Source organism: Antedon mediterranea, chromosome 6 (assembly GCF_964355755.1).
Source record: "Antedon mediterranea chromosome 6, ecAntMedi1.1, whole genome shotgun sequence".
In the NCBI taxonomy this organism is placed as follows: Eukaryota; Metazoa; Echinodermata; class Crinoidea; order Comatulida; family Antedonidae; genus Antedon; species Antedon mediterranea.
In genome coordinates this window covers 20,471,790-20,485,452 of record NC_092675.1, presented here as the reverse complement: position 1 = coordinate 20,485,452, position 13,663 = coordinate 20,471,790, and the positions used below count along the sequence as shown (strand labels likewise).

Below are 13,663 nucleotides of genomic sequence, written 5' to 3'. Positions count from 1 at the left end.
TTAAAATCTTTCAACATTTTAGGGTTTACTTTTTATTTCATGATCACTGAACCATGCAATATGACCTCAGTTTCGAGGTCGAAAGAAAAACAAAACAACAACACAACCACGAAGTGAAAAAGAACTGGAATGAACCAGTAGTAAACCATTGATCAAAAATATAGCATCTGTATGCAGAGCAGAGATTTACGTCCCTGGATTAGGTAGAGGTAAAACTATAAGCTTAGCCTAGCTATTTCAAAATGTTATGTAGAGCCTAGTAGTAGGCCTACGTGTAGACATATTTTAATACTAATTAGAGTAAAATACAGTATTGGCTTGACTGACCTGCAGTCATTATGCTAAACCATGGAGTATGGCTAAACCAAGATATAGAATATATATAGATGGAAGTGGAAGATGGGTGGCTGGGCGCACGCGTGGAATGATTGATGGTGGTGGTCTGGTGGGTGGAGATTATTGCTTCTGCCAATATAATTATTATTAATAAATATGTCATTGGCCTTGCAAACTCGAAATGATCTATATTGTATACCTTTAATTAACTTGTCTACTATTGTATATGTTATGCGCGATTTGAACGATTTGCGTAATTTGAGGTTGCGCAAAAAATTCCTTGCGCAATTTGAAATTGCGCAAAGAATTCTTGCGCAATTTCAAATTGCGCAAGAAAATCCTTGCGCAATTTCAAATTTCGCTGCACAATTTGTAAAATTGTCAAATTGCGCAGCAGAATTCTACCAGAATGCGTGCTAAACGTCGACGATCGGTTAACAATAATAATTTATTCGAAACTAATAACTCAAAATGAAACATAATAAATGCGAAGATAACATGTGTATAATACACAACATAAATTCTTCGCGCAATTTTAAATTGGGCAAATCGCGCATAACATATACACTGATGTAACTATTATTAAATTATTACTGTATTACTAATACTAGGCTAGTATAGTTGTTTAAAAAACACTTATAATTTGTTGTAATCACCAGAGTTATCACAACTGGTTTAGTTTGTATTGTTGCACATCTACTTTATAAGTTGGTCATCCTTTATTGCAAGAGTCACACTTTTAAAGGGTAGCCCCAGATTTTGTATTAAATACATTACCTACACATTATAATAACATAAAATAACATATTTTTAGGCATTTTTTACAAAAGTATATAATTTATAAATGAATATTTTACACAGGAAAATACTTTTTTATAAGAATAGTTACATGCTAGCAATGCATTTGTAAGTCATTGAAAATTGGTAAAATATTCCTATCTTAAAACATGAAACATAACATAACATGTAGCACCACTTGTTTAATGCTTTTAAGTGGGGTTATTGTCAATAAACATAAGACAATTTATACCCGGAGTGACCGGAGTATTGCTACAAAATCAACCTTAAATTCAAGGTACAGAAGCAAATGATAATACAGTACTTACATGATGTTATTTTACACTTATACAATGAACACATACCAATATGTTTTTTTATAGAATTGAAGCTTCAATATGGCAGGGACTATGTCACGAGTAAGAAGTCTTTCAAGATTAGGTCAAAGTCATCGCATTTGGCCTTTAACGTCTTCTACTCAATCAGTCAAGTACACAACACAAAGGTAATTGAGAGTAAACCAAAGCCCATACATCAGGTCATCTTAAGTAGTAGTTTAAGGAATTGACCATCCTAACACCGGTCGGTCCCTCCCTATTTACTGTATTAGACATATCCTTCTTTTCAATTAGGATATGACACCCCTGTGTAAGATATGGTACAACAGCAGTGTTTTCCTACACCCCATTACACCCCATTTTTTAATCTTCACGTTGTTTTTAATGTTGTAATTTTGTATTTTATTGTCGGATGATTATGTTTTGCTTTGGAGACCCACTTGATAGTTTGATTTAGTTCGCTTTTGGGAATCCTGTCTCTCTATTGTTTGTTATTTTTTGTTATAAGTATGTGAGACGAAATAAATGAAATGAAATGAAAAAATCATTTCATTAAATTAAGTACTTTTTGATAGCATAAAAATACTATTCTCACTGTGCGTTTGTGGTTATATGTTACTGTATGTGTATATTATATGTACAGTTACTTTTTGTTTGTGGTTTAGAGTGTTGGAGAGCTACAATCCTGAGAGTACTCTGTTCACACTTGTTGTTATACATAAAAAATAAAATGACTAAAATACCATAGACATAACATGGCCATGATAAGCTAATATTAATTAATAAATTAATACTTTTTATGATTTACAATGACTAATGTTAGTTTCTTACCTTTTCTATGATGTCTTGATCTTTGCAGTAGTGATAAGAAAACAACAAAGCCTCTAAACAAACGCTTAAAAGACACAGCTGAGGTTGTTGTGATAGGAGGAGGTTGTGTTGGAGTCAGCACTGCATATCATCTGGCTAAAGCAGGCATGAAGGATGTAGTGCTCTTGGAGAAGACTGAGCTCACTGCAGGTTCAACCTGGCATGCTGTAAGATCTATGATAAGCCATAACAAAATGCAAATGCTTTCAAATCTTGCAATGTAATGAACATTGTCTGTTCTATTTAATGCCTACCTACAGTGTTTATTAAAAATCCAGAAGTTCTAGTTTTGTATTTATTTTATTTTTTTCAACAATGTTGTACGAGGGTGGTCAGTCCAGAGGAAGCTGAAAATGAGGGACCCTCACAAAAATGCAAGACATATAGACATGTACTGTCATCATAATTTTACCAATCTTGTTCATGGTGGTTAAGAGATTTATGTCATTGAATTTATTATCTAGTTTATTTTAATTACTGTATATGCCTTTCAGATAGCATGTTTTTTTTTTCTAGGCTGGTCTTGCAACATACTATCATCCAGGTATTAATTTGAAAAATATTCACCATTACAGTATACGGTTGTTCTCAGAATTACAAGAAGAGACAGGACAGGTATGATTTAGTTATCAATAGTAATAATAATAATAATAATATCCTGGATTTATATAGAGCCTAATGTTGTGAAGCACTAAACATTACCACACCGGTCATTTTTGCATCAAACACGTATGGAAAGATACTCCCATAATCAGAACAATTTCACTTTTAAATTGTTTGAATAAAGAGGGCTATTCTTATTGGTCTGACATTGTACAGTATGACCCAGTATGACCCAATATTAGATCAATGCACATAAGATAGTATTCTCATCCCTAATTTAATTTCTTAAGGATTCAGATTATATGGTTTAGGCTCTGTCTACACTATCAAACTTTATGTGACAAAAAAATGTGATGTGCCCATATTTGGACATGATGATGTCATATCACTACCAAAACTTATAACTACCATATTTGTCAAACTAGTTAGATAGTGTAGACAGAGCTTTACAGTTTAACAACAGATCATGTATTGCGCAGAATCAGGTCTATGTAACTTAGTGCAATTTAAAGTGATTCCAAATTGCTTTTCAGCAAAGGTCACCGAGCATTGTCAATACAAATGTGGTTGAAGGTTTAAACATGCATTTAATACCCCATGCATTCGCCAACCAGTCATGTCACCATGCATCATTGCTCCTGCTAAGAATTTTTGTATTGGTGAACTTTCACCCAAGGGCATGCATTTTAAATTCACAATAGCTACAAATGTTGCAATGCAAATCTACTATATTAAGGTTTCTATTCTTATACATTTTAACAACTTTTATTTCTTCTAATTTTGATGACAGGAGGTGGGGTTCCACACACCTGGAAGTTTAAGGATAGCCTCCACTCCAGAGCGTTGTGATGAGTTTCACTACCAGATGCAAAGACAGGCTTGGCAGAAGGCACCGCAATGGCTCCTAACACCAGAGGAAATCCCAGAAATACATCCACTGCTAAATATGGACAAGGTACTCATGGATGTAATTGTGTTGGGTGGAAGTGAGCTAATGTTTCCCACCCATTATTGTAAGGTCTAACACCCACCTGTAAACTGTAAGTTTTTTGAATAAATAATACTGTAGTGCCCGGTGTTAAATGTATGGTGTGTCTAAGAAATCAAAATGTATTCTTACAAAACAACTGTGATTTAAAGATATGATTTTTGACATGCCATATGTTGTGTTATCTTTCGAAAATGTTTGAAGATTTGTCCTTGTACAATGAATGTGTGTTGTCATGGCAATACCTAAAGGTAAAGAGTGGTGGGTGGCATGCACATTATTTGTAACCCCCTGAGAGGAAACTTTTTCGTTTAAAAATATGCAAAGACAACAATTGCATGAGTCTTAATGGATGCCATCTGGCCCATTGTACACTTTGCTCTAAAATGGTGACTTCGAATAGGTTTATATCTATCAGATGAAGAATTGATAGAAATGACTCTTGTACAAAATGTGCTGCGAATTCATTTGTTAAGTACTTGATGAATATTTTTATATAAAGTAATCATAGATTTTTAATTACTTCACTAAGGTAAGATGGAGTAGAGTAACTCTGGGCCTACGGACTACAGAATCATTTTAGCTAACAGATATTGCCTTTATATCGATGTAATATAACATTTGATATCCCCTTTTGAATTTTTTAATTCCTAAAAAAAATATATCATTTCTTTGATTGATCTCAAATAATGGATATCTTTGTCTTTTTTTAGGTTTTATTGGGTCTTTTCAATCCCAATGATGGTCATATTGATCCTTATTCACTGACACAAGCTTTAGCAATTGGAGCTAGAAAGTATGGAGCGGACTTGTATCAACATTGTCCAGTGACGGCTACTACTCAGCGGGCAGATGGAGGATGGGATGTTGAGACAGAACATGGTACCATCAACGCCAAGCGGGTCATCAATGCTACAGGTTATTAAAACTTACCCTCTTACTTACTCTCTCGTACAAATAGGTTTCATAACAGCTTTTATCCCACTTGCTGTTCGGGCACTGAATGCTTTTCAGTATACCGTAAGAGAGTGATACAACACTTTGTAATTGATTTTGTTAGTTTTTTATTTACCTGTTTTTGTGTATATTTTATATGCAAATGACAATAAATGGAAGTAATTTTCCACTGATGAATGAATGAACGAACTGTTATGAATTTAAAAGTTGTAAAAACCAGTTCTAAAAAATGTGTAAAATACTGTGAATTTTTAATTGAGTATAAATGTTTTGTAGGTTTTTGGGGAACTGAAATTGGAAAGATGGCTGGTGTAGATATTCCGCTAGTTCCCATTCATCATCAATACGTAGTAACCTCTACGATTCCAGAGGTTAAAGCATTGAAGAAAGAGCTGCCAGTAATCCGAGATCTGGATGGCTCCTACTACCTAAGACAAGAGCGGACTGGTCTGCTTGTTGGTCCTTATGAAACTGAACATAAGATGAGGTTACAAGATGATTGGATCACTGAAGGTGTTCCACCGGGTATGAATTACATTTTGTAATATAATCCAGGGTTCAGGGACTTTACGAAAAATGACGGGAAGCCATAAGACGGTGCTCATGAATACTTTATGCATGAGCTTTAATAAAGTGGGCGGAGCTTAGCCTGAAATTCTTTTTGAGGACGATAAAGTTGCCGTTTTCTCGTTTACGAAGAACGACTAGAAATAATGTACATTATAACCTTAAATATACAATTCAAATTACACTTAAATTTGCAAATTTAAAAACTAATATTTGAACGTCTAATTTAATTGTTTAACGAAATAACATTTTTATTGGGTTAAAATGGCTGTGTTGAAAGCAAATACGTTATGCGTGGCGTTTGAATGCGAGGCACCTAGCTAGGAAGGCTAGGCCTATGGTGTATCACCAGAGCCAAGCGATTCAGAAGGGCCACATGCCACGAGACAGGGGAGGGAGAGAGTTACTGCCGGTCATCGTCTTCGCGTAAGGGTGCGTAACTAATAAAACTGTATATGATTTTACACTCTAGAAAACACGGGAAATACGTCGTCCTCCCCCACTTTGGATGAAGTACCTTCAGAACAACTACTGTACCTTCAGGGCAAATTAACAAAGTTGTCCTAATAGGAGAGTTCGAGGGTACAGTAACTGTTTTTGGGGAGTTGCCTAAGGAGTTTGTTATTTTTCCTAGTCAATTAATTAATTGAATACCTGCCTGAACTTGTTAACTATTTGAATAATTTTAATTTAAATGCAGATTTTGGACGTGAATTGTATGAAAGTGATCTTGATAGAATTAGCGACAATCTAGAAAGTGCCATGGAGCTGGTTCCTGTGCTAGCCAAAGGTGACATCCAGTCAGTGGTTGCTGGACCAATTACCTACTCACCTGAAAATCAAGCACTGCTTGGGCCATGCTATGGTGTCCATAACTACTGGGTCATGTGTGGTTTTGGGTAATTACTGTATATTGCATTATATCCCCATTGTTGCCAACAACGTTTTCTGGTCTTGCTGATCATTAGGGACCCTCATAGGTTCACACGACAAACATATACACAAGATGCTACATAAACAAAGTCTTATTACAAGTCATTGGGATTGGAGTTGTAATTTTGTCGTTGGAAAAAATCCTGACATGTGACGGTACTTGAACCCAGGACCCTTGGAGTGGTAGCCCAGCATTATATCCACCAAGCCACAACTCCACTCATTGAGCAATTGTATGTCAAAATGAATTTCCTTCTGGACAAATAATATTATTAATTTTGTGACGACTGTTTGAAAAGCGATGCTCACTCCCAAACCCTTGGTCATAGCATATTTCCTTTATGGTCATATGGTCTTGTTTGACTGCCATTTGACCTCCTTGATAAAAAGCAAAAACCCTTCAGAACAAGTATGACTAAAAATGTGTCTAAGTTACTAAATTTAAAAATTTTACTTTTTCTCATGGCAGATATGGTGTCATCCAATCAGGTGGGGCTGGTAAATACATCACTGATTGGATCATGAATGGTGAACCACCGTATGACCTCATAGAGGTCGATCCAAATCGCTACGGCAAGTGGTGCAATAATGAATTTATATTCAAGAAGGCCCGTGAATCGTACGGTTTAAACAACCTTCTAGGTTATCCTAAAGAGGAGAGACCAGGTGGTAGGCCTACAGAGAGGATCTCTGGAGTCTACGAGACACTTAGACGTAAAGGTGCCGAGATGGGATTTCATGCTGGTTAGTAGAACAATGCTATAAACAAAGTTTAAAGGCCAGAGGTGGGCAAAACATTTCTATTTATCATACATTCCAATAATTATCGATCTATAGTTTCCCGTATGTTTCATAATTTATGGGATTTTATTTGTGTTACACCAGCTTGTTGAAAATAAGTGGGGGGATAGGTCAAATTACACAGTAAATCTCTATTCTCTATTAGAGATAACTAAATATAGGTAAATTCAGTAGAGGTACTACCTCTACTGAAAAAAATATCTTCCTTGTTTTTATAGCAGAAATGTTGTATTTGACCATTTTGAGGGAAATTCATGTTTTTTCATCTTGATTTCTATTACAAATATTTGATTTATGTACAATTAACCAGATATTATATTTAAAATTCATGGCTGTACCTGAGCTTTAATATGTCCTTATCTAACTACCTTGTAATTAGTGACCCAAAGACTATAATATGAATATGATGGCTTGTCATGATTATAAGATGATTGATGATATATATAATTAACCACTACTTTGCATCAGTGAGCCTGAGAATACAGTAAGTGCCTCAGAGTAGAGCAGATCTTAATTCCCTGACACAAACCTATTTCCTAGTACGGTAGTAGTTTTTATCATAGTTAAATCATATTAAGATGGATGTAATGGTGGTTTCAATTGAATTATACTAATGATGTTCATTTTTTAGGTTGGGTATGCAGTACAATTACATCGGAGTACAATTATTTTTTGTTTTTATGTGATTTTTTTTAGGTTGGGAACAGCCCAACTGGTTTGCACTTGAGGGTGATGAAGCAGGCTACAAACCAAGTTTTAGACGAACAAACTGGCACAAACCGGTTCTACGAGAATGTCAACTAGTCAAGGAAAAAGCAGGAGTCATTGACCTTACACCGTTTGCTAAAATTGAGATCAGTGGTAATGATGCTTCAAAGTTTTTGGATAGACTTGTGGCTAATTCTCTTCCAAAGGTAAATCAAAAAATTCATAATTTTGAGGTTTGATACAGGATAAGATACATATAAAATTAATTTCAATTCTATAATGTTTTACCGTAATAGGTTGGTTCTGTAAATGTAGCTCATATGCTAACCCCGCGAGGTCGTGTTTATGCTGAATTAACTATCACTAGAGGCGAGGAAAACAAATATTTTGTAATCACAGGATCAGGCTCCGAACTACATGATTTGAGGTACTGTATGGTATTGTGAATTTTAATATGTATAGAGATTTTAAAGAGTGGCTGATCTGTAGAACCTAAGCCGCTTCGTAACATGCAAAGTTGCAGTGTCCCATCCAAATACTATTCAGACCATTATAGATTTGTAGAAAAGATCAATAAAATTATCAAACATTTATTATAATATAAGCTATTGAGATAAGTTAATTAAATTGTGTAGCTGTAGCTTGTTGGTTAATGTGCTTACCTTCCAATCCCAAGGTTCAGGGTTCAATCCTGACATAGTGCCAGGGTTGTAACTCATTCTTTCAACTTCACTCCTTAAGCCTTCTTAATGAGACTTAGTTTATAAGCAACATAAATTATAAAATAGTCATTGACAATGACATGTTACTCGCTGTTGGACGCTAATGAAATACATTGCCTACCTTCAAAACCCAAGGCCCAGCATTTAATTCTGACTTAATGCTAATGCATGGCTGATTGCACAACACTACCCAGATCTCAAATGATACTTAAAAGCATATCTGTTTTTCCAACATGCAATGTATAAGATGTATGCAATAAACTAAATTTGTTCCAACTATTTCAGATGGATGGAAGAAAAAGCTTATGCAGGAAAATATGACGTCCAATTTAAGAATGTAACAGATGATGTCGCTTGTCTAAGTATAGCTGGACCACTGTCAAGAGATATACTAGCCAAAGTCACTGAGTCCGATGTCAGTCATGCAGCATTTAAATTTATGACTTGCCAGAGCATTAAGATAGGTGACGTCACAGTGAAGGCACTGCGTATATCATATACAGGTACAAGAGATATAACATCATTGTCAACACATGTGTCTTATATGAATATGTCAATTAACATATACTGTACATTTCAAAAATTAAAAATCGTACCTTACTATAAGTTTCTTTTTTTATTTCTTTTTAGGTGAACTTGGATGGGAGTTCTATCATGATAAAGGAGACACAGCGAAACTGTATGACACATTGATGAAGGCTGGTGAACCATTTGGTATTGGAGATTTTGGAACGTATGCCATCAATGTGATGAGGTTAGAGAAAGGATTTAGGATGTGGGGAGCAGAGGTAAGCATTTGCAGGCTACACTACATTTTGAATAACTGTTTGCACTATCTTAAAGATGTATTGTCCCTTGAAACACAAAAAAATGAAGGTCAAAATATTCTAAATTTAAATTGGCCATATCAAAGTAATATTAAAGTTATTCACCTTAAGTCGAAAATTCGAGCCAAAAACAACAATTTTACGTAATTAACAGCTAAATTAATTTTGTCTGGATAATCATCCCGAGCGAAAGTAAACAAAGATTTGAAACCATGAGTATAAATTATGCATGATGTTAATTAGGATTGTTTACAACTCGTCACGGATAAGAAGGTGTTTTTACACAGATCGCAGGGAAGTTTATGATTATGCATACAGAGTAGCCAAATAAGCGCGTTTCATAATATGAGATATGTTTTGATAGAAAACTTTGACTGGAAGTCAAAGTTATTTTTTGAACCAAAAAACGTCTGTATTTCAGTTAAATGATTTTTTTTCAACTATTATGATACTTCAAAATGAGCCACTTTTTTTCGAAATCTTTTTTGTTTGTTTTTTTTTTTGGAATTTGACAAAGGGACAATACATCTTTAAGTATGCGTAAGTACCATACTCTGTAACTGTAGATCAAGGGGGGACCCTACTTCCTTCAATCACTCATTAAAGCAGAGAATTTATAGATGGTGCAATTGTTTAGTTTTATCATAGAGTTATTATGGTTCACTAAATATCTCTATGTAATATCTTTATGTAACTGCCTATTGCATGGCACAAAGATATCAAGCTGACTGCATACTTACAGTAAGAGAAAATAACAGCACATAATATAAAAATCAGCCAATCAAATAACAAGAGTACTGTGTTGATATGAGGTGGTGAAGCAATTCAAACAATTGTTCTTTTTTTGTTCAGATGTTAACAGATAACAACCCACTAGAAGCAGGTCTGCAACCATTTATCAAGTTAAAAAAGGTTGGTAGATTTAATTAAAGTTAAATAATTCTAGAAAAAACTCAAATGTATGCTTGGAAAACTATATAATATGTAGACTTTTTCTCTCTCTTTGCCTTTTATACACTCAATTATTTTCAGCATTTGCCGCTATATGAGTTCTTTGTTTAAATTACTAAATATCATACAATACAGTACCGTTTTGATTACGATCAATCGGGAAATTACCTCACGATGCTAAACTGTAATAAATCCACGATTAAAGCTCTGTCTACACTATCAAACTAGTTCGACATAAAAAGTGTGATGTACCTAAATATGGTAGTGATATCCCTAACTATTTTAATGATATGACATCATCGTGTCCATATATGGGCACATCACATTTTTTTGTCACATAAAGTTTGATGGTGTAGACAAAGCTTTACATTGTAATAATGTTTTATCAGGAAGCTGATTTCATTGGTAAAGATGCTTTAATAGCACTCAAGGAAGAAGGCTTAAAGAGGAAGTTAGTTTTACTGACAGTAGATACGGACAACGTTGACCCTGAAGGAAACGAAACAATACGCATAAATGGAGAGGTGAGTTAAAGAAGAAGGTAGATTAAAATCAAATCGGTCATTTATTAATTATTTTAAGCAAAATTTCCTACGTTTTTTGGATCTAATTTAAGGTCAGAAACTACATTTGATGTAGAAATAAATACTATATGGTCCTATTGCGATAACTTTTTTCATCTTTAAATAGTTAAAATGTGAAAATAAGATTCTAATAATTTATGTGGCCCGCTATAAATCCCAACACGCATTGTAGGAATGGGTCTTTAAACGTCATAAACTATTCTGTAAACTGGTTCTAACATTTTCGCTTTTTAGGTTGTAGGGAATACCACATCAGGTTGCTTTAGTCACTATTTAAACAAGAGTATTTGTTACGCATATTTACCATCTACCATGACAGAGATTGGTACACAGGTACAGGTAGAGCTACTTGGTAACCAGTATACCGGCATCATAACCAAGGAACCATTACAAGATACTGAACCAACTAAGACCCGCAAGGCTATGAAAGCTGCCAAACTAAAGTAGACTGAGGATATTAGAAGTGCTTATTTTTACAATACATTTAGACATAAAAAGAAAACAAGTATTATGGACAAAAAAGCATTTAAAAGTCAACTTGTATAAATAATAAAAATTTACACAACTAAAAATAACTTTATCATATACACCACATTACATGAAATGCTGTAACAACTTTGTACTGTATACACAATACATGAAATGCTGATTGACCAAAATTATGACCTTGAGTTGACTAAATTAATGTTATTTGTAGATTTATAACTTAATTATTAAATATTAATCATGATTTTAAGGTTACAAATTTTGACTACATTATGTAAACAGAAAATATTGCCTCTATTGACAAGATTCTAAAAATGAGAATTAACATAATCTTGATGGATCTTCTGTAAAGCTCTGTCTACACTATCAAACTTTATGTGACAAACAAATTTGATGTGCCCATATATGGACATGATGATGTCATATCACTACCATATTTGGGCATATCACCACCATATTTGGGCACATCACACTTTTTTGGTCAAACTAGTTTGATAGTGTAGACATAGCTTTAGACAGGTAACAATTACATAATGTATTTTTCTTGACCTGACCAATAGGATATGCAGCTGGTAGTAATGGTAGATGCATGTTAATATCAGGCAAACAGAAAAAAATACAGAATTAGTATAGAATTAGGTATATTATTAGTATATCACAAACGATGATCTGCCTAGTGTTGATCACCTAATCAGAAAGCATCACTTTTAGACCAACAACTTCATTACGCCAATTCATAATGATCACAAGTAATATATGAAAGTTCTATTGTAGACTACTGAATATTATACAAATAATGAATGTTTATGAGTGCAATGGTACAAATAATGGCACGAGGTGAATGATGAAAGGTTATATCAACGAGGCAAAGCCGAGTTGATATAACCTTTCATCATTCACCAAGTGCCATTATTTGTACCATTACACGAATACAAAACATTCATTATTTGTTTTATATAACATCTAGACGTTTTTTTTTCGTACACAAAAATGTTTCAAAAAGTACTATTTAACGATCGTTGAATAGTGCGTACTATTGCACGCCATGTGACCCACATTCGTCCAATCAAATGACAGGAATTTATATAGGTGTTATATAAAAGGAATTATTTTATGGTGAATTTTAATGGGGGATATGGAAACAGTAACTCACAAGTCAATGGATATGTACACAATTTCTTTGTTGGAATTGAACTTAATTTAGTACTACTGGCTAACTTTGGACAATTGCCTGTTGCATAGATAAAGAATAGATTGTATTTACAGCACAGTACTATATGAATTAAAATGCTAGGTGTGATAACATTTATATTATCCACTACTTATATTTGAATGTCAAAACTTGTAATTTTTTATTTTTGTTGAACTTTTATTTAGGCCTTGCCATTAAAAATTCATGGATAGGTATTGGAATTACTATTTGTATCTCAAGGTATATGACTCATTTTGCATGAAATTGAATATAGGCCTAAGGTTATGAAATCCTGATGTTAACTATATTTTTTTCTTTGTTAAATAAATTTCTGAACATTATGTATAGACTATTGACTCATTTTTATATTTGTGAGTAGAGTATTCTTATACAATAAACATTAAACGCACCAGAGATGATCATAACTGTAGATGCAGTAAATTGAATGTCAATTGAATGACTGAATCTCAAAATGATACTATTTGTTTCAACTAAGAAAGGCGGACTGAGGATGAAGTTTATTTACTTAAAATGTTTGGTTAAACTGATTCAACATTTAACAAAAAAGACACTGCTTATACGATTAAAATTATGTTACTGTAAAAATCAAAGAAAGAATTATTATCATGAAATTAATAACGGATTGGCAACAGATTAATAATTTTTTTTTTAGCTTTAGAAAAAAGAATTTTACTTGTTATTGTTCTTTGTATCTTGTATGTATACTCTTTTCGAAGTTTCTATATATATATTTTAATAAATACCGCATTTTGTATGTGCGATTGATTCAAAAGGTGAATGGCTGAATGGACAAATAAAATACAGTAGTAGTATTGTTTCCCCGAAATGTGATCACGTCCTCTTGCGGCGGCAATAAATTACATTGAGGAAACAAACACTAACAAAAAACCAATCGATTAATGAAACTCTACGCAGCCGCAAAAGTTTTATTTGTTAATGACGTCATGCTTTTCCGGTTTGTCAATTTATTTTAGGACATAGAAACTCCCTTATAACTTTCAA

The 13,663-nt window shown here is 33.7% G+C and overlaps 1 protein-coding gene across 2 annotated transcripts; it reads left to right on the top strand.

The window, feature by feature from the left end:
- The first annotated feature begins 98 nt into the window (after window positions 1-98).
- LOC140051653 (dimethylglycine dehydrogenase, mitochondrial-like) lies at window positions 99-12,232 on the top strand. Of its 2 annotated transcripts, none has more exons than XM_072096931.1 (16): window positions 99-209; window positions 1,497-1,618; window positions 2,311-2,488; window positions 2,838-2,936; window positions 3,715-3,879; window positions 4,626-4,830; window positions 5,146-5,394; window positions 6,137-6,335; window positions 6,839-7,113; window positions 7,867-8,084; window positions 8,175-8,305; window positions 8,886-9,103; window positions 9,231-9,388; window positions 10,280-10,339; window positions 10,768-10,902; window positions 11,197-12,232. In XM_072096931.1, the coding sequence occupies exons 2-16, from the start codon at window positions 1,512-1,514 to the stop codon at window positions 11,407-11,409; spliced, it is 2,610 nt and encodes an 869-aa protein (XP_071953032.1). In that variant the 5' UTR covers window positions 99-209; window positions 1,497-1,511; the 3' UTR covers window positions 11,410-12,232. The 2 variants fall into 2 exon arrangements, with proteins under 2 accessions (XP_071953032.1, XP_071953033.1); XM_072096932.1 differs by having other exon boundaries at window positions 123-203.
- Window positions 12,233-13,663: the final 1,431 nt, after the last annotated feature.

Coding starts and splice junctions, on each gene's coding strand:
- LOC140051653 (XM_072096931.1), top strand. CDS start 1,512: ATGGCAGGGACTATGTCACGAGTAAGAAGTCTTTCAAGATTAGGTCAA. Junction 4,831..5,145: donor GCGGGTCATCAATGCTACAG/GTTATTAAAACT, acceptor AATGTTTTGTAG/GTTTTTGGGGAACTGAAATT. Junction 10,903..11,196: donor CAATACGCATAAATGGAGAG/GTGAGTTAAAGA, acceptor TTCGCTTTTTAG/GTTGTAGGGAATACCACATC.